The sequence below is a fragment of the Etheostoma cragini genome, chromosome 16, assembly GCF_013103735.1.
Source record: "Etheostoma cragini isolate CJK2018 chromosome 16, CSU_Ecrag_1.0, whole genome shotgun sequence".
NCBI classification, from domain to species: Eukaryota; Metazoa; Chordata; class Actinopteri; order Perciformes; family Percidae; genus Etheostoma; species Etheostoma cragini.
The window spans coordinates 17,831,510-17,852,597 of NC_048422.1; the positions used below are offsets into that span (position 1 = coordinate 17,831,510).

The following is a 21,088-nucleotide window of genomic DNA, read 5'->3' on the forward strand; positions in this document are numbered from 1 at the left end:
TTTAACTCGCCGTACCTCCTGCATTCTTTTGTCAGTCTCACATCCACCACATACTGCGCTATGTTCTCCTCCACAATTACAACATTTTGGTTTTGCCCCCTCTTCACACTTTCCAGAGTCGTGTTTCATCACTGCATTTGCTACATCTCAGTTTGCCCTTGCACACAGCAGCCATATGCCAATATCTTTGGCCTTTAAAACACCACAGCAGTGGAGAAATGTAGACCCTGACATCATAACTCATACAGCCAATTAAGACTCTTCCTGGGAGTTTCTCTTCCTCAAAAGTTAACAAAACTGAAAGACTGTCATGTATACTTCCATCCATCTTGTCCTAATTTTAACATTGGTTATTCCTTCTTTCAGTAAATCCACTGACTCACTTAGAGGAATCCCTGAGATTACACCTCTAACAAGCTTCTTGTCATACGCCCTTGAACACTTCACCCTCTGTCCATCTAGTTTATTTATCTTAACTGCTTTCTGGTGTCGTTCAACATTTCTACACATTACCAATAAAGCGCCATTTCTCAATTTTTTAGCGCACATTACCTCCCTAATATCTTTATGTAGACATTTGGTCAGTAGGATTGGTTCCACTTTTCAAAAGTAGCCCCTTGTTGTAACAGTTTGATAAATATCTTGCACTCATCCTCACTCTTTTTTGCCGTAGTTGCTCCTTTTTCCCCGTCATTATCATCCGATTTGTCTCTATCCCTATTTCGTTTCTTTTTAACTACTTACCCTCCTACCATATTCCCACCATCCATCTCCCCAACCTAACTTCCTGAGCCATCATTTCCTAACTCCTGGCCAGGCATTAATAGTCCAGTTGTTGCCAACCGCCTGAAACTCACGGCCACCAGACAACCGTCTATGCTCCTTTCCTCCAGAAGCCACCATTCCCACAGAAAGCACCCAAAAACCGTGTGTTCACCGTGTTGGCAGAGTTGGCAACTGGCATACATGGTATACCCACAGGTTTAAAAAAAAATTAAGACAAACGTAATATTAGTGTTGTAAGTTAGCAGCACATTTAAAGAACCAGACCCAGGGTGATCATAGAGTGCGAGTCTGAGTGAGTAGGAATTATATTATTATTTATATCCAACTAATGACGTTTTACCTGCATACTGTACCATGACATTTGACATACTGTTTAGTGCCAAAGCTCTGCTGCTTTCTTCGACCCACCTGTCTCTGGTCCTGCGCTCTGCTCACTCAGTGGGTAGTGTGTGTTGAGAAATTTTAACGAGAATATTAACGTGTTCTTTGGATTTATGAGGAAGGAGAAAGGCTAGAGTCCAAGGAAGAATTTACAAAAGGTTTAATGAAACAGAATAATGAAAATGATATGAAAAAGACAACTAGGGCAATTCTATTTCCGCTGGTCCGTTGTTGGCATGGTGATGTGTTGAGTGCATTTCACTGGCTTTCTTCACAGCATCAGATGCGATGGTTACACCTCAAGCAAGCACATTTGGGTTTCTCCCAGACACAAATCAAAAGCTGTCACGTGTTCAAATCTAGTCTCAGCACAGTAGGGGAAGGTTTTAAGCCTGTTTGATTCCTGCTGTGGGACATATTTTCTTTCTATTTGCTAAATGCCAGACATGACCTAATTAACACAGCAACACTGCTGTTTGCTGTGTGGGGGCAATGAGCCTCCTACTGTATGGTAAATGTCAGATATGACCTAATCAATTCTTTTAGAGGCTTGGGTTAATGTGAGGCAGTCGAATGCTAATTAAGGCTAGTCAGGGAACATAAACATTGTTTTTAACTTTTTATAAACCTAACATGTGAGAGGGGTGTGGCCAGTGGCTACAGCGGAAAAAGCCAATGTCTTCTTCTTTTACCAATATATATGTATATATTTAGCATTTTTAACATAACGTCAAACTTGGCACAAACTACGTTGAGAGGGACAAACATATCCCAACCAAATCATCACTCAAACCCGAGTTTTTTAATACATCTCCACACGTCTTCTTTTCTCCTCATTATTTCCCTGCTTCTACCTCCAGGGTTGGAAAAAAAGGCTCAGTTTTCAAAGCTTCTCTTGTTTTTCCACCTTCATAATAATTCTAACATTTACAGAAGACAGTTGCTGCGTATGAAGCTACCATAAGCATTTTTGACAACATTTCCCAGAGTTTAGATGTGATCATCATGAATCTGCACTTTCAAATCCGTTTTGCAGATGTCAAAGAAAACAGACAAATTTAGTTGTGTCTAAATGTCTGTTTCCTAGACATTCAAAACACATCAAAGGCTCTTCTCCAGCACCCTGGGCGATCAGTGGAGAGATTAGCCTGTCTCTGGAGGAACACACACTCCACAAATCTTCACACAAATCTTTATTATTTAAGCAAAAGTGCAAAACATTGGTCCAGATGACAATACACAGAAAGGTACACTACACAATCAGAAGAAGGCACAGTGCACCTCCTCCACTCTCACTCACTGCAACCAAATGTTTCCACACCAAAACAAAGAGAGGAAATACACAAAAGAGGGAGAAACAACCAAAACTCAACAAGGAGAATAATGTCTGCAACTCACAAAGAAGACACACAGAAACAGACATTGACAAACACAAATAATCAAGAGGCATAGACAGGGAGACTGGCATGAGACAAAAGGGATCAAACACACGCACACACAGATAGAAGCATTAAGGCCATAGCACAAGTCTACAGCATGGATTTCAAAAATTCAAGAACGCTGAACCAAAGGCCCAAAGTCTTTCCTGGTGCTCCATTTATGCGAGCTGTGGAGAGCTCCAGGTATATGACATCCAAAAAGGAAAGGGTCCATCTACGACTAGACGGGTTGATATCATTCTCTTGGCTGCTGTACGTCCAGCAAAAACAGCATATTTTTGAGTTTTAGAGAGCTGGAGGGCTGACAGATCATTCAGAATCAAAACATTGACAGTAACAGGTACAGCATCATTAATCAGGGCATATATTTTGGTCGCAATATTGTTCCAGAACTGACCAACAGGAACGCGATCCCAGACAATATAGAGATGTGTACCTTGAGTTTTAGTGGGCAGAATGTTCATAAAGGGCTGGTAATTATTTTCATGTGATGCATTTTCACAGGGGTGAGACATGTCCTATGATTGAAATTTTAGTGAATCTGCTGATGGTCTGGATTATATGAAACTTCTGGAATGTTAGACCATACATCATTTCATTTAAGATCGATCAGGCCTGGGCAATACCAGATCCTCTCAATAAGAAGGTCAAAGTGGCCAGATATCCCCAAGAACTGATAAAACCTCGATACCATACCACAGGTTTTTGGCACCACAGTAAATAGCTTCCAGATAGGATGGATGGGCAAAGACCTCTGCCAGGGGACACCCTATGCCTTGAGTACTGCTCTTAATTGAAGGTAACATGGTAGAAGAATGTGTTTTGTAAGTCAGAAAAAGGTAACAAGCCAACCTCGCTAAAAATGTCTTTTAGACAATGAACCCCCTCTGTTCCCTTTGGGGTGCTGTTATATGCCTCCCATCAATCAGAAGAGCACAAAATAGCAAGCACATTGGAAAGGAGACTCTAACCTAGTAGTGGTCTAATTAACCTATGTAGCGTAGGCTATATTAAACAAGACAGATATATCATTCAAAAACACAGTATCTGTAATCATTTCAGATAATGCAATAAAACTAGAACACAATGAGAGATTAAGACAAATCAAGAGTCCATGTTCATCAGGCAGTTGTTTTAATCCTGATCTTTTGCTTGGTTGTGCAACGGAGGACGTTAAAAATCAATGTGCGATTAGTAGTGGTGTTCTTCTTTGGGTTATCACTGTAAATTCAGTGGGCTCTTATTGTCTCAAGCTAAACATCTGGCAATTTCAGGAACCAAGGCAAGGGAGTGCAAGAGATAGAGCCATCTTACCCCTCTTTCAGCCCGACGATGCAGATGTTCCATCTTCGGTTTCTGTCCTCTATATCTGCTAGCTTCACCGCCAGCTCTTGAAAAGCGTGGCCTTGGCTGTCAAGAGTAGCCTACTTGAGTGTCTTTCCACGTTACTTTTAAAATGGTCCACATCAGGTCTGATAAAGCCAAGGCTTGCAGTCAGAGATGCTAGCTGGGCATGGATAGCAGTTAGCTCCTCATCGTTGTCGAACCCCAACTGTTGAATGTGAGACTTAGTCTGAGAAAAACGTGGTTCAAGGTAGCTTTTTTCTTTTTCTCCAGTAATTCCTCTGCAATGGCATCCGTATCACAGCTTTGGGTTTTGTTCTTTACTGCCATTCTGCTTTAAATGACTCTATCGAGCACAAAGTGATAGAATATCGGCGTTGGAACCATGTAACACAACTGCAATCTCTGTCGTGACTTGTGTGTGTGTGTGTGTGTGTGTGTGTGTGTGTGTGTGTGTGTGTGTGTGTGTGAGAGAGAGCAAGAGAGAGAGTGTGGGAGAGAGAGATTGTGCACTGTGGCTGATTAAACATCCACATCTGGTGTACCAGTTCAATAATTGGTGCAATTAGCTATGTATTTGTTATTACCCTAGATTTTCCTGTCAGTATATGTATAAAGTCCCTTTGCTTTTACCTGCTTAATTAAAAGAAAATATGGTTTTTATCTCAGTTATGAAGGGGTTGGAGTCCCATCAGTGACACACACATACACACACACACACACACACACACACACACACACACACACAAAGTCTATTACATCACATACACAGAAGCAGCAGGAGGATTGGAGAGAAATCCAGATCCTAATTTAATCATCTACTTTCTATTAACTCTGGGAGTTAAAATATCTTATCAGTGCAAAGTATTCAGCAATTATATCTTGTAGGCTACTTCCAGCTACAAACCGTAATATCTGACTGTTGGGGGTCAACTTTAACAGGTATCCATCTCCGACTTAACTTATAGCTGTGCTAAATGGTAACTTATTTACAGGCATTATGAAAACAGCATAAGTATTTGGTGCTGACTTTATGTTTTGTTTATCAGACTTAGTTACCATTTTAAATAAATGAAATACAAGTGAGTGGAATGCGAGATAACTCCTCTAACTTACTTTCTACGTGTCTTAGGCCTATTTTGTTGATCCACAATGGAATATACACATTGTGACATTTTTGGACAGACTTCGCACATTCAGTGTAAAGTATGTCTTCTTTATTTATAGCACAAGAGAAATGCGTGTGCCGTTTTTTTTCCGGTAACAGTAACAGATGGCGCAGAGCCAACTTGACCGTACAGCTTTCCAGATGGAGATATTAACATATATGCCTATAAAACAATTAAACAATTGTTTTAACTGTTAGTGTGGCACTACGTGCTATTTTGCGGCAGATCTCGCCCGTCATTGTACATAACAGACCCGGGAGGATAAAAGATCACAGCGGGCTCCTCGGGCGCGCTGGCGTGGACCAGGTGCCTTCGCTCGTCCATCCTCGGCTTTGAGGTGGCTGCTGGGAACGGCATTATTGTCGGAGAAGTCCTCCGCCGGAAGAGTTTTTTTAGTGCTTTCCTGAACTCCCGCCTCATCAGGCAGTATAAGATGGGGTTCAGGCAGCTGTTGGAGTGCGCCAGGCACACGGATACGGGGAAGACGTACACCTGCGTGGTGTAGTACGCGTAACTGAAATGAACCACGTTGAGTTTGATGAGAATGCCCCAGGCTGTCAGCGCCTGGTTGGGTAGCCAGCAGAGGAAAAAGGATAAAACCACTATGGTGACACACTTGGTGACCTTGGCGCGTCGTTTGGCGCTCGAAGTGTTGATGTTTTTGGAGGTGATGGAGCGCAAAAGGAGCAGATAGCAGGCTGAGATGATGCCCAGCGGCAACACAAACCCCAGCAGCACTTTCTGAGAATGATACAGTCCCAGCCAAAGCTGCGCTGTTCCGTTAGTTTCAGGGAATTTGACAAGACACAAGTCCTCACTGGAAACGGTCACCGTTGTGGAGAAAACTGCGTGCGGCAGAGCGGCCGAGACAGCGGCACACCAGATGAAAACGGTGATGCACCGCGCGGACACGCAGTGTGGCCGCCGCCGCCGCCTGCTCTTGAGCGCAGAGGCGAGCGACCAGTACCTCGCCACGCTCATAGCAGTCAGGAAAAACACGCTGGCGTACATGTTCATAGCCGTCACATAGGACACAATCTTGCACATAGCTTTGCCGAAAAGCCACGTGAAGTCCATCGCGTTTTCCACCGCCCAGAACGGCAGAGTAAGGACGAACTGGAAATCCGTCACCGCCAAACTAGTTACGAAAAGGTTAATGGAGGACGTTTTCCACACGTGTTTTGACTTCATCAGGTACAGCACCAGTAAATTCCCAACCAGACCCAGCGCGCAAACCAGCGAGTAAATGATCGAGATTATTATCCTCACAATAGCGGCGCCGTCTCCCACATAATCTGTTTTGTTGAAGTCTGACAGGTGGAAGTCTCCCCCGGAGCGGTTGGTCGCGTTGAAAATGCAGCTCAGGTTGAGATTTGCAGAAGAGACAAATCCTGCTGAACCTTCGTAGTTAGTGTCTCCAGACATTTTAATTTATAATCCCTGAGGATGTTTCCTAAAGTCTTGCATGTAGATCCAAATCCTTGGATTTAAGGTTCTCGTCCCAGTTTGAATGTTACCTAAATAACATATAGGCCTACTGTACACACTGTGCTGTGTATCAAAACAAAAACAAAAATAACAGAAAAGTAGTTGTTTATCATTGATAGGTGACAGAGGTTGCCATCAGGTTGCAGTGTTGCTTTGAGATCTTTCTCTGGGGTTATCAGCTCTCCAACTGAAAACGCGTCCCGATTTAGCGCTCAGGTAATCTGACGCTGTCCTTGGTTCTAATTAGATTCCATTTGGAAACCAAGAATCCAAAACGTAAAAAAAAACGTATTCTTGAGTTGGTTATACAAATTGTGAATTGTATCTGATTTCTTACGCAAACCTTCTTGAGTCGACCTTGAAACGTCATAACATTACAACCGTACTTTACGCATTGGAAATTTCTCTAACATCGAGATAGATTGTCTATCACCTAACCCCACACACAATCTCTCTCTCTCTCTCTCTCTCTCTCTCTCTCTCTCTCTCTCTCTCTCACACACACAAAACACGTACACTTCATTCAGCATAAGTAATTACTTGTTTATACTTTATTTAAAACATGTAAAAACAAATCTTTAAGGTTGTGCATAGGCTACATGATTTTAATGACAGAAGCTTTAAAGCAAAAAATGTAAAGTGTAAGTACAATAAGGTAGTGGCTAGAGTCCTAAGTTCCTCTGGAGCCACAAAGGGCTCTGTAGATGTTTTTGCAACATTTGGTGAAATGCATATTCAATAAGGTTTAAGATTGACTTGGCCAGTCTGAAACCTTCCTTTTCAACCCCTGATGAAGCCGCCAAAAGCTCTGATTGATTTTCTCAACTTTAAAACTGCTTGCTTCCAACAGCTCCTGGTGTTCATGTTGTTTAATTCTTTTTAAGTATAAATGTGGCCTGCACAGACAAGGCTTCAAATCAAAACCATAGATTATAAATAACATCTGAATTGATGCATGAGATGAGGCCCTAATTTTAAGGTTAAGTTTCTATATTCATCATGCTCCTGACATGAACTTCATCCCTTCTGATGTGTTAGGTCACTGATTCCTTTCTATTAGTGGGCGTCGAAATGAAATGAATGAAAATCTGAATCATCTGTGTTTTATTTCTTCACTTAACATTTTTCCCTTTGCTTTGAGAATGCAGACTGTACAACAAATCTGCAGAAATCAAGCAGGTGACAGGAAAAATAATCTCTGCTATAGCTGGTATCTCTTCCAGTCACAACAACGTGCCATGGTTTCCTGATCCGTGTTTTGGAGGATATCTTGACAGCTCACGTCAGGAAGTGGATGGATTTAGAGAGGGAGGATGATAGAATCCTGTAGAATCCACACTGCATTTACCCACCTAGCCTAATTACATTTTTATGACTCAAATGTAATTGGTTCACATGAATCTGACAATGACAACGTTGCTACCCCTGGCTGCTAATAACAACAAACTAACAGAAGTGTGCTAATAGAAGTCCAATCACAGTACTGGCATGGGAGAATCAGAATGTTTTTGAAATATTAAACCCTGCAGACGTATTTCTTTACTTACTTAAAATTAAAAATACCACTGTTAAATGCTCTAGTAAAAGTAAAAGTCCTGCATTCAAAGTATTATTTTAATAAAAGTACAGTAACATGGGGCGACCTCTAGCTCACCTAGTACGAGCGTGTGCCCCATGTAGGCTGAGTTCTTGGCAGCGGCCTGGATTTGAGTCCAACCTGCGGCCTTTTGCTTTATGTCATCCTCCAGCCCTCTCCCACCTTTCCTGTCCTTCCACTGTCACTATCGAAGAAAGGGAAAAATCATCAGAAAATAAAAAATCATTAAAAAAATAAATAGAAAAAAGTGTACAGTAACATTCACTTCAAGTATCAAAAGTAAAATTTTAAACAAACATGAACATATTAGCAGAATTGTAATGTCTTACCTGGTTCAGGTGGCACTAATTCCAACTATTTTATATATTTTTGGGTAGATTTATTGTGTAACAATGTGTCATAATTATTATCCTCATTTTAGGTTTCTATGACCTTTTAATCAGCAAAGTAATTAGAAAGGGAAATCTGTCAGGTTTAAAAAGTACAAAATTACCCTCTGAAATATAGTGCAGTAGAAGAATAAAGTACCATAAATTGGACATATTCAAGTAAAAGTACCTTCAAATTGTACTTTGTTACATTCCATCTTTGATTTAGTATTCGGTTCATGCTCAGTATTTTAGAAGTTGTGATAGGTGTTCTGCTGACCTCCAGTGTTGTTAATGCAAACTACAAAAACTGCACACACTACAACACCTTTTTTATTAGGTTCTGTATTCCGCGGGATTATACATTTGTATTAAAGACAAATACAGTCGTCTTTTATAATGTGCCATCAAGGACCATAAACATGTATTTTTATGAAGAAGTGGGCCCTGGCACGGTACAATGGAGGACTCACAGGTGAGTAGAGTTAGTCTTCCAAGAACATTGCAGGCATAGCTACAAACGGAGCAGGCAGAAATTGTTGTCAGGAAAAAGGCAAAAGTCCAACAACACCGTGAAAGCTAACACGAGGAAAAACGCTGGGGAGAGTGACGTGAGTACAATTACAATCTGGCAACGGTGAGTGGGAATAGTGAGTATTTAAGCACTGGGAACTAGGATAGTCAACTGAAAATGAATGAATGAATGAATGAATGAATGAAGACAAAAAGTGGATTACAAAATGAAACAGGAAGTCCATGAACACAAACAGAAAACACGAAACCAACTAAAACAGAAACTTGACAAAACCATGACAAGCACCTGCTAGAACCAACTGGAACAAACTCAACACACGAACACCCTTCCCAGAATCACATTCCAAACCTTACACAATATTTTCTCCCCCTAAAACTGTCTCCCATAATAACTTAATCAAATTAAGTGAGTTTATTCTTAAGTTATTGAATCTGAGTATAGATTTTAGAAATGTATAACACAGCCTGGACAACCCCAAGCAGTGTCTTCTAGTCAAACTGTTTGGTAGACATAGCACAGCTGTTGGAGCCAGCTTGCACACATACCAGGGGGGAACAGATGGAGCGCCAAGCGGTCAATGTGGAAACTACTGAATGAAGCAGTCACATCTACACTTCATCCAAGATCTAATATCCTCTACACGTCTCATGGGGTCGTTTAAGAACTTTCAAAATCCCACTACGAGTTTATGAAAGAGAGTTCTACTGCATCTCCGCACCAAATCAAACACCTACTACAGTTTGGCTAGTATCTGTCTTTCTTATCGGCCTGCAGACACACCCCTTATATAGAAACTCCCGCATTCCACCGCCTTCACTCTTTTAAAGACAGCCTGGCACACAGGCCAACTGAAATTAGGTCAAACATCCTGACACTTCCATTGTAAACAGGGCAGAGAGCAGATGTCGTAGAGTATAAAACTGCGGACTGGTGGTAGCACTTGTGAGAAAAAATGTTTTTTTGAGGCAGTGTTTTCAGTGGTTTTAGTGCACGATAATCAATTGCCCTCATACGTATCCTCATTGTTGCCCTTGTATATATTTTTAAATGAGCTTAGTCTTGCAGGCATTTTGAAACAAAGAAATTCATGAAGAGAAGCCAAGAAAACGATGGGTCTCTGCCTCTGTAAAATAAATGAAGGTTGACCCATTACAGAACACATGAAGCCTAGTCTGTTTTTTTATAGAATTCAATTCGAGATGACTGTGCCCAAAGCTATTCTTAAAGAGATTTTCAAAAGGGATTAAAAATATTTTTCAACCCAACACTGAAACCCTGAAAAATAAAGCAATAGCTAGCAGGTATATACCCCTTGACAAGGAAGTTTGACTTTCTGGAAATTAAATGTGTTCTCTTTTTTTCTTTGCTGAATGTTAGCTGAGTAGATTACTACCACTGTCATGTCTGTGCAATTAATATGAAGCCATAGCCATCACATCAGTACAGAGGGATGTTGATCTTCTCATTGGCATTCAGTAAGACAGAGAATAAGCATGGCTCCCAAAATGTCAAAGTATTCCTTCAGATTACTGTATCTTCCTTACATACTGTGTACATACATCCACACCTGTCACCTATTCACCCACTTTTCATTGTGATGCTGTAAATCTCATACCTTTAAATCATATTGTATATTGAATGTGACAGACATCATTGATATTCAGTTCTTTTCAAAGAATGGCATTTGAAACAAGTGCTAGATCCAATGACAAAGTCAGACACAAGGTAATTATTTTATGCCAACAGGATTAAAAACATATTTTACTGATGTAAATCCAGTGTGGGCAGTGCATTTAGACAAATGGTGTTTGGCTGCCCTACTGTGACATAAACAATGCCACACAAAGACTACACCAAGCTGGATTTAAGTCAGCAAAGTATCTCTTTAAGTCACATTATGTCACCCAGGACAATACTGTATCATGTTCACACCCTTACACTGGAATTTGTTGGCTCCTGTACACTACACTGCTGACTCCAGCTTGTAACAAAGCACCTAGCAACACAACAACAAAATAAAACTGTACCCAAAGTATAATCAAATGAAGGGACATATAATTGTAACTTAATCTGAGTATGTCTTTTGCAATAGTGTAAGTTATAGTGTAAATGTTGCATGTATTTGATTAAAAGGTTAAAATTAAAACTGGAACAAGGGTAACAGTAGTTAATGGAGAGGTTTGACCAAGTCAGCAGTGGTTTTGTGAACCTGGGTTTATTGGTCGGAGATTAAATCAAAACAGTCTACAGACGAGTAATGGCACAAGTAATTTCTTAGAAATCACCACTTAACTCTTCTATTGAAACACTCTTTTGCGTTCAAATAATTTAAATGGACAGCAAATATACAGTAGACATGTTTATTAGTAGTTGGCATATAGACAGTGTGCACAGGCTTCACTGACTCTGCCCTAATTTTCTTCATTCTACATTTAGATGCAGAGGTAATACACGTACAGATACACATTTAAAAAAAACAGTGAAAGGCTGCCAGAGGAAACTGACTAGTACAGTGGAGCACTTTCATCTCAGTTGAGCCTCCACACACAGGCTTGGCTGTTCTGTCTCTGTAGCTCGGAGGCTGCTCGGCTCCAAATAGTTCCAAAAAGCCTCCACCACAAGTTCTCCTTGACCTCCTCCAACCCTGGAGTCCAGAACTGCAGCATTTTGGTATATGGAAGGCTCTTCTTGCATTACTAATGTTGATAAGTAACAGTATTCTGTGTGTTAGTTTACACAGAGACATGTCAAAAGATGAATTAATGACCATAACTGTTGATTTTGTGATGCAGATCAATAGTTTACCAGCATACAAAGTAGAAAATACATGACACAAAGATACAGCACACTGGAACAGTATTGTTTTGCTGCTCATACTCATAACAAAATTGCATATTTCTGTACGTTTGATGAGTTTTTACAGTACAATACAATGGAGTGCATCTTTCCACAGTCCCTTTCCTCTAATTTTTCTGTGTCTCCTGTGTTGTACAATACCCTGATTAACAGATATCAGCGGCTGCCAGCTGGTGTCAAAGCTTTTTCCAACATGGCAACAAGTGATTCAGCGCTGTGCACTCAGCTGTGCTAAGTGTCTGTTGCTCCACAGCATTGGGGAAAAAAGTGTTCTTGCCAACACACAACCAGATGATCACTCATCTCCAACTTGTATTTCTCTTCTTCTATGGTCTGAAGCTTCATCAAAGTTTCAGACAAGGCTGCCCTTTCTAAAGAGGGTGCAAACTGTTGTTTTCCTGCGTAATCTAACACAGCTTTTATCCAGAAATGTCCCTCCTCCTTTGAGCAGGCCTCACGCCTGTCCGGCACAGAGGGACCTCCAATGGCCCCCTGCTGTCACTGTGAGACTAACAGCAGCAGCTGTCACATGAAGGACAAAAATCCCTCATATCTAAACAATTCCCAGACTTGTGGTCGAACACACTTCTCACACAGTGTTGGTGTGTGGTAGCTCTGTTGAGTCTACCATTAAGGTTGTATGTGTCCCGCTGGTATCCATCATGCTCAGTTTCTCCGTCACGTTCCTTGGTTCTTCCCTCCGTCTTCCACTCCGCCAACACAATCTGCACCTACGGCTGACAGAGATGTAAATACGTTATAACAACATGCATATGCGAGCAGTATTAGCAAAACCAGTTCAAAAATCATGCTTCCATTTCAAATGAATATGTCAACACTGGGAAACACATTTATTTGCTTTAATGTAAGAGTTGGATATGAAGATTAATACCACTCTGATATTTGTTCACTAAATGTGAAGCTAGAGCCAGCAGCCGGTTAGCTGAAGTGAGCGTAAAGACTGAAAGCACAGGCAATAGCTAATCTGGCTCTGTCTAAAGGTCAGAAAATCCACCTACCAACATCTCTAAAGCTCACTAATTAACACATCACATCTTTTTGTTTGTTTAATTCATGCAAAAACCCAGAAGCACTGGTAACAAATGGTGAAAGACAAATACTATGCTGTTTTGTTTTTTTTATACTCAGAAAACGTAACATTCACAAACAGTTAGAAACAACACACTGGGACATAGGAGCGCGTCCCAGGGCCGCAATCACACAGAGCGGAAAAACGGGAGGGAGGGAGACAAAACAACATTTGCAAAAAAAGACAACCACACACTCAACAAACAAACAGACACAAGACAAGGGAGCTGTTGAGAAAACTCATTGTACAATCTGCAGTTTCTATCCATTTATTTTTGTATTCTGGGTCATTTATGAATTTGACAACTATGACACAAAGTTTTTAATTTGCTACCGTGCTGCTTCGTCTCTCTGAGTCTGACTTCTCCATGGCAACACTGGCTGATGCTTAAGGGTAATGTAGTTTTAGACCTTTTCACCATGCCATGAGAGACAAAACCAGATTGCTCAGAAACAAAGGGAACAAAAACAAAGGAGGGTCTCATGTTTTTAAGTTTAAGTAAATTTGAGGATAGCATTTCAATGAAAATATTGAAATGAATTATTCACAAATTAAAAAATTTCAATTTATTGCTTCAGTCTGAGTTTCAGAGGTTCTGGTATAGGTGGATTGTTTTAACTTTGGACAGGTCAAGTTGTTTTCCCCCGTTTCTCTTTATGTCAAGCTAAGAAAACTGTCTCCTGGCTCCAGCTATACATCTTTTACAGGCAAGAGAGTGCAAATACATGTATTTCTCCAAATGCTGAACACTTCTTTTAAGTACTTTTTATAATTCTTTTCTATCCCACAAGCACAAAAAGCTTACTGTGAAAAAATGCAGATAAATACAATGACAAGAATGAGAAAAACGAGCCCCGTTATGATGCAGGCAATTATGATTTGTCGTTTCTCTCCTATCCGCCACTCTAGGTCCAAATATTCACACCTGCCGCCAATGTAACCACGCTGACACCTGAGACAAAGAAAGAAAATTGCTTTAATTTCCTTTATGTAAAATACAATAGAAACAACTCCACTGCCTCCTTCATCTGTTCTGTTTTCAACAACAGGAGAACAGTAACGCTTTCTCGTTTGCCTTTATCTCCATCTTTTTTCAGTAGACGTCTCTCACCTGCAGGACGGTGCATTCTGCTCTTCAATGTAACGACACTCCCCATGGATGCAGTAGTTTGTAAGTTCCTCTGGACATTTTGAGAAGTGGCCAGTCCACTGCCCTGTATCTGTTGTGTCTGCTGGAGAAATTACATGACAACATTTAAAAATAGTTTTCATCATCTATTAAAGTTTGCAAACTTATGAACAGTGAAAGGTATGAATTTCTCATGTTGCGTTCAAAGTAATAGATATTTTTGTGCCTTTTCCAATTTTTCTGAGAGTTAGATAAAAAGATCAATTCACTATGTCTGTCTCCTCAATATATGGCTATGCCAGTGGCCGCTAAGCTTAGCATAAAGAGCAAACATGAAACAGCTAGCCTGGCTGTGTCTGAATGTAACTAAATCTACCGGCCAGCACTTCTAAAGTGACCTAATGTAGACGTTATAATATAGACCAACTGTTTTCACCATTCTTCATCACTCAACTAACTCCAAAACTACAACAACCAAACAAATAAGATACCGTGTCAATTAGCTAGCTTAGCTTAGCTTGTTACAATTAGCTTGTTTGTTTTATTTCCAGACTAGCTGTTTCTCATGTTAAAATGAGCTAAACTAACTGCTTAGGCTTCATATTGAGGAAACAGACATTAGGGTGGCATTAATCTTTTTGATTGACTCTTAGCTTATTTAAAATGTTAAACTATTTCAAGTTCTGTCAGCTTGCTTCTTTGACTTACAACCTCACTTCTGGCATGGCGGCTTGATCTTATAAATAGACTGTATGCAACATGATCCAGAGAGGAGACCTGTTGAATCATTGCCAGGAAAAGCCTAGTGTCATCAAGGTCTCGTTAACCACATGTTTCAATTATTACAATTCCTTACGTAATCAAACACATGCTAAGGTGGGATAAAGTAACACACTACAATTCCCATTCTCCCTGTCTATCTCTTCCCACTCTTCTCTCTCTTGCTCCACAAAACCCACCCTAAAACAGCTGCTAGTTGCCATAATGCTGAATGTCTGATCCCCGGTTACAAAAGCTTTGTACTACAGGCTGCCGCTATCTTTAAAGCTCATTATCTTTGAAATGAGCTTGTAAAAGAATACTGCTGTTCACATGTTCAATGACTTGTTTAGATGTTAGCTGAAACATGAGCTCCGGCTTGCTGTCGTACCTTTTGAAAAGGAAATTATCCAGTTACAAAGTTCAAAAGAATAGTTAGGAAAATATGTTTATTTGCATTCTTGACAGGTGTTAGTTTATGAGATGATTGATGCTACTCTAATGTCTGCTCGCTGAATATGAATCTAAAGCCAGCAGAACTTGGTTAGCTTAGTTTAATGGGGGAAACAGCAAGGCTGGAAAAGAAGTAAAAATGTCCACCAGCACATGAACTAATTGTTGTTATCTCATTTGTTTAATATATACAAAGATTATTGCCTAAAAATTATGTGGCTTAGGAGCGGGTTGAGTTCTCTTAACTTGATTAGGGAAACCACTAGCCTGAAAATGAAAAAAAACGTCAAGCTAGCTAATTGACATGTTATATCTCATTAATCTGGATAAAATGACAAGTTGTGGCTTTGGAGGGAGTTGAGATGTTTCCAATTTTATTGCTAAGCATTTTTGCTATTAGCTTCAGATTTAGCCTACAGACATGGCTAAATGTTAAAGTTAATTTGGATGAAGCTCCTAACTCACTTGATGTACTAGAAACATCTTGTTGTTTTCTCATTTAATGCCGTTATGTCAAGCGAAGACTAAAATATTTTTTAAAGGATTTTCATTTGGCTACAAGTACATTTGATGTAATGTACTGAATGGAATACTCAACTTACTTGAACAAATACTCAGCAGACCTAGTTTACCGTGCTAACAACTATTTTAACAACTCCTATGCTCACTGGACAGCCTGGAATATGTCCCCGCCATAATTAACTGCCTCATTTTTTCCTATCAAGTGTTTCAATGCGGTAGGTGCATGTATCCACATCTGTGCTTAGGTCATACTTTCATTGAAATCTCCACCTTAAAACTTCAAAGAAGCCATTTATGACACAGTGAAGGGCCCTGCCCCCCTCACCTCTTGTCCATATCTACCTGTGCAATTGTCTCTGTTGCCATGGTGATGGCAGTCAGACACAGTTCGATTGGCAGTCTCCTCTGTGGTATTCCATTCTGCCAGGGAGTATTTGCATAAGGCCAGAGCTGAAGCCAGAAACACAAGCAAACCGGATCACACACATGCACATACACACTCACAACAAACAGATGCATAAAGTATGCACATGCGCGCACACACACACACACACACATACACACACACACACACACACACAGACACACACACTTTTTTACTGATCTAAACAAATACATATTAACTCTTAGAGCAGACATAAAGTTTATCATTCTGTGTAAATTTAGACATCTATATTTAATTCTACATTAGGAAATCCTGTTGTGACAATGACTAGGCTACTGATCACAGGAGATATATTGCTGCTGTATTGATTTAATCATTAACCAACACTGATGTCTACTGTACAAAAATAGCTCAGTAGGAAGAGCTCAGGCATCAATTCCCCATTACTTTGACGGCACATGGATGATAAAAAAGGTGCGCCAACAACCAAAACAAAATGAATTACAGTAACTCACACTATGCAATTTTAACTCTATCTACGTCCTTTGAGAAGAAAATGATCACTAGTAACACTTCATAAATAATGACATGTAAAAATCACTCTAATGACAGACATCTGAGATTATATTAAAACCAGTCTTCTGTTTACAATTGACAAGTAAGAAAGGTGAACGGAATAAAACAAATCTTACCTGTTACTATCCCTACATAGAGTCTGTGTACCATGGCCATCTTCTCACTTGATAAAAGCGCTCATCTGATACATGAAAGTTCAGTCTCATTGGCCGATAGAGATTAAAGTGGGTCAAGTCTTTCTCAGAAGTCAATGACCTTTGTAAAAGGTGTGGACAAGCTGTGGAAGTTTCCCAGTGGTGTGTTGTTTTGTGGTCCTTCATTGATGGCAGTTCGTTTTATAGTCATCCAGGGAAAGCTTGAGCCTCTGACCAAAGCACATACACACACACATAGCCCAAAGTGTCTCTCTGGACTGTGACTGGAAGGCACGCCAGTGTGTTTGAGAATAGAAAAAAAGGGGTGGCACTGAAACCCAACTCTCTGCTCCCCGCCCACACCTTTAAAGGAGACTCCATTCAAGCTATTCAGGTTATTTCTTCCTCAGAGAACAATTGCACCTTTCTCCCTGGCTTTCCTTTCCTTTTCTTAAGAATGAAACGACAGGTGTAAAAACTCATTGAGAATAAACAGCAGCCGGTTTAACTGCAAAGCACTTCATCCCACTGTGTTGTCATTTGGAAAACATGCATATGTGATCTGAGTTTGGCAGGTTGACTGGTCCATAATCAGACACTGTAACACACTGCTGCAACATCTGGACTTCTTGGTGGTCTAGAATGATTCCTGCAGGGTATCAATCAACTGGAAGAAAGTTGAATGTGAAAGTTCAAATGGCTTGTACTTGAACTTTACTTGAGTATTTCCATTTCATGCATCTTTTATACGTTTCAGAAGGATGTATTGTACTTTCTACTTTACTGCATTTTTACAGCTGTAGAATTACTTAGCTCTAACTCGGCCAAGTAATATAATGTGCTGCTTACACATTAATGCATTATTGATAAACATCTCACATCATAATAGCTTAACACTCTCATAGGGCTTTTTTCTAAATAAAGCACTTTAAGTGCAAGTAAATTTTGCTGGTAACATTATTTATTTTTACTTAAGTAACATTATCAATGCAGGACTCAAACTTGTAATGCAGTATTTCCACATTGTAGTATCACAACTGTTTCTTAAGTTAAGTTACAGAATACTTCTTCCACTACTGGCTGTTCTATTTTGGGAGTGATGTTTTTATTCTCTAGAAATGACCAGCAGAAGGCGTAAGTTGACACTTTCCTTTAATAATTAAATAAACATTTTCCTCATGTCCTATGGCACCTAAAACATTTATTACTTGATTTTGACCATACCTGAGTGTGGCCAGTTTAGGGATGTCAGTGTCTACAGACACACCCAGGATTACACTGTCACATCACACAATTTTAACTGTGGTTGCAATGTTTTCATTCTTATAATGTGTGCAGAAAGTTGATTGGATTTTGCAAAAGCTTTTAATGTGATTCCTTTTGGAGTTGGTTAGTGTTTGCTCTAGTGTCTGCGCCATCTCATATTAAATTCTAGCAAATTGCTAACACTAACAACTTATGAATCCATAGCTGCAACAATTTGGCTGTGTCAAACACTAAACATAGTGATACTTTTTAAAACTGAATCTAACACCTTCCTATGATATAAAACAAAACAAAGTATACTGCAGCCAGAGTAATGAACGGCCTTTCCTGTCAAACCTCAGCATGCAGTTGGTATTTCTAGTTTCAAATTTACAATTAGTTTTTTTTATGGTTACAAATTGAATGTTGTCAAGGGAATCAGCTTCCCATCTCTGCTTTGGTTTCTTCCCTAGAGAGAGTCTCTCATTTTCACACAATGTTAAGTTTCTGATTTCCATTCTGCTCATTCTCAAGTTTCAAAAATGAGAGATGTCTGATCCCCTTAGTGTGTTATCCTGCACATTTGAACAAAGGTTGTTAGAAAAGGCGGCATCAAAATGGGAAAACATTGAGACTTGTCCAAGAACAGTGTGCTGACAGGAAAAGGAAGTGGTCTATGGAGCTGTCTCGTGACTGGCTAGACCTCTTTAAGGCTGACTGTTTCTGGGGTGATTGTTGACATCTTAGAATCTATAACTTCAATTTTAAACAGAATGCAAATAAACAAAATAAACAGACACAATGACTAAACATCCATAAATAAAACATGATTTATAATATCCAATTCCCACACTCTGGGGATTCAAGGTTAATTTCTAATATAATATATAGCCTTGAGCTTGTAAAGTGGGTCCAAAATCTTTAAAAGCACACAAGCAAAGTACATTGTGATTCTTTGTGGAGCGTCGTTGCAGTTTTGAACAGGAAGACCCAGTTTCCTCTCTCTGGCTGTGCTTCTAACTAAGACTGAACATCAGGAAGCCTGGACACAAAGAGATTCCAAGGCGTAATTTAGAGCCTGGCTACAAACATCCGCTTTGTATAATCCATGATAGTCTTAGACTCTGCCACTGTCCACTATATGAAAGAGAGATCACACTTATCTAGCATTAGCTTTCAAAAGGTCTTTAAATAAAGACTAAGAGGAAGTAGGTTTGTGTAATGCCCTTTAATGAGTTTAAAGAAAAGTTCAATGGCTATACATCAATGGAATAAAAGATTCATTTAAAAAAGATATCATGAAACCTAATTGTTTGTGTTTTTCTTTTCTTGTAAATTAACATGAAATATTTCCATGCCACAGTTGTGTCGGCTTCTTCGTCCTCTGCAAAAAAGTGCACATCTTTATATTCCTCATTTGAAATTGTGTTATATTAATAATAGGTGTGACTTAGAAATAAAGGCTGTACACCTTGTGGATGCTGACCTTTACACTACAGCACAGGAGCGTGGTTCTCTGAAGGGGTTGCTGCCTCCGGGGACTCCGACTAGCAGGGCGTCTTTGCCTGCGTTCTGCAGACAGTACTGCTGGAGCTCTGCAGCCGCCTGGGACACCTGGGAACAGAAACAAAGACATGTGTTTTCATATGAAATCCTAATATATATATATATATATATATATACACACACACACACACACAAAGGGTTCATAAGCATTCATTAAGGGATGGATTAATGATTAATAAATCATTTACTATTGCTTTATTGAGTGGTAATATTCCTGTAAGTGATTTTTATTGTATTTTACAAGTACCTTTAATCTAAACATATATGTCACATTTTTATGTGTCAACGTGTATGGAGAAAGCACAAAGACATCATGTGAGTACATTGAAACGTTTAATTGACACAGCCAAGGTTAATTTGCACAGTGTGTGGAATAAGAGTAGAACAATGTAATAGGAGACATTGAATGAGCGTGCTGCAACAAGACAAGTAGGGGCCTAATAAATGAAAATAGTGTATAAAACAAAAGCAGGACATTATACTGTAATGTGTTGAATCTAATACAGCAGGCTTGTGCATATAACAAAGCAAGAAACTCACCAAACCCTAAACTCTCATGCTCTTTACATTTATAATAATATTCTGTCTTTACCTTGATTCTCTCCACACTGGCCTCGAGCTTCAGTTGTTCTACAAGCCGTCGCATGTTAGATAAATTGGAATTAGAGGTCATGTTGGTGGAAATTGTTTTGAGGAAAGAAAAATTCCTTATAAAAAAAAAAAGTCTCCTTCAGTCTTTCAACGTAGGAGCTAACTGCACTAATGGGCAGCAAAATGCTCGAGGAGAAAGAGTGGCCGAGTTTCTCACTAAAGACCTCTGTCCACTTCACTGAAGAAACAAGTAGAGATGGCAACTTAGGAAACTTCGTGAGGAGGAAGTGGGAGGAGTGGTGAGATGGGGGTGAAGGTGAAGGAGAATGACAGGAGGAAGGAGGAACAAGAGCATTGCGAATGGAGTAGAAAAAGACTTGGGGAAAGGAGGAATGGGGAAAGAAATGAAGTTTGAGATTAATGGAAAGGAGGAGGAAGTAAGAGGGTTAGAATAAAAAGGAGGTGGAAAAAGAATTAAAAATTATAAAAAGTTTTAATAAATATAAATAACTTGAGAGGACTGGCTGTCAGTCTTGTTGCAAAGAAACATTAATGTCTGCAAGCACACAGGCATACTTCTTTTATGTGAGCACATCTCAGTTTGTGTAACATATTTATTTTTTACATTACATTACAAAACATTACAAAATGTAAAAAAATAATAATGATAAATAG

General features: G+C 39.7%; 3 protein-coding genes across 5 annotated transcripts; all 3 read right to left on the minus strand.

Annotated features, from left to right (window-relative positions):
* Positions 1–5,240: 5,240 nt before the first annotated feature.
* rxfp3 (relaxin family peptide receptor 3) lies at positions 5,241–6,610 on the minus strand. Its single transcript, XM_034897068.1, has one exon. It carries the CDS (start codon positions 6,542–6,544, stop codon positions 5,324–5,326), a length of 1,221 nt encoding a protein of 406 aa, XP_034752959.1. The 5' UTR covers positions 6,545–6,610; the 3' UTR covers positions 5,241–5,323.
* Positions 6,611–11,453: 4,843 nt separating this feature from the next.
* On the minus strand, positions 11,454–17,484 carry btc (betacellulin, epidermal growth factor family member). 2 transcript variants are annotated; one of them, XM_034896615.1, is made up of 5 exons: positions 16,994–17,484; positions 16,259–16,366; positions 14,165–14,282; positions 13,859–14,005; positions 11,454–12,700 (listed from the first exon to the last, which is right to left on the minus strand). In XM_034896615.1, the coding sequence occupies exons 1-5, from the start codon at positions 17,031–17,033 to the stop codon at positions 12,553–12,555; spliced, it is 561 nt and encodes a 186-aa protein (XP_034752506.1). In that variant the 5' UTR covers positions 17,034–17,484; the 3' UTR covers positions 11,454–12,552. The 2 variants fall into 2 exon arrangements, with proteins under 2 accessions (XP_034752506.1, XP_034752504.1); XM_034896613.1 differs by having other exon boundaries at positions 14,165–14,285; positions 16,994–17,477.
* Positions 17,485–19,473: 1,989 nt separating this feature from the next.
* gng10 (guanine nucleotide binding protein (G protein), gamma 10) lies at positions 19,474–20,676 on the minus strand. Of its 2 annotated transcripts, none has more exons than XM_034896616.1 (3): positions 20,415–20,676; positions 19,743–19,870; positions 19,474–19,640 (listed from the first exon to the last, which is right to left on the minus strand). In XM_034896616.1, the coding sequence occupies exons 1-2, from the start codon at positions 20,493–20,495 to the stop codon at positions 19,745–19,747; spliced, it is 207 nt and encodes a 68-aa protein (XP_034752507.1). In that variant the 5' UTR covers positions 20,496–20,676; the 3' UTR covers positions 19,474–19,640; positions 19,743–19,744. The 2 variants fall into 2 exon arrangements, with proteins under 2 accessions (XP_034752507.1, XP_034752508.1); XM_034896617.1 differs by having other exon boundaries at positions 19,474–19,658.
* Positions 20,677–21,088: the final 412 nt, after the last annotated feature.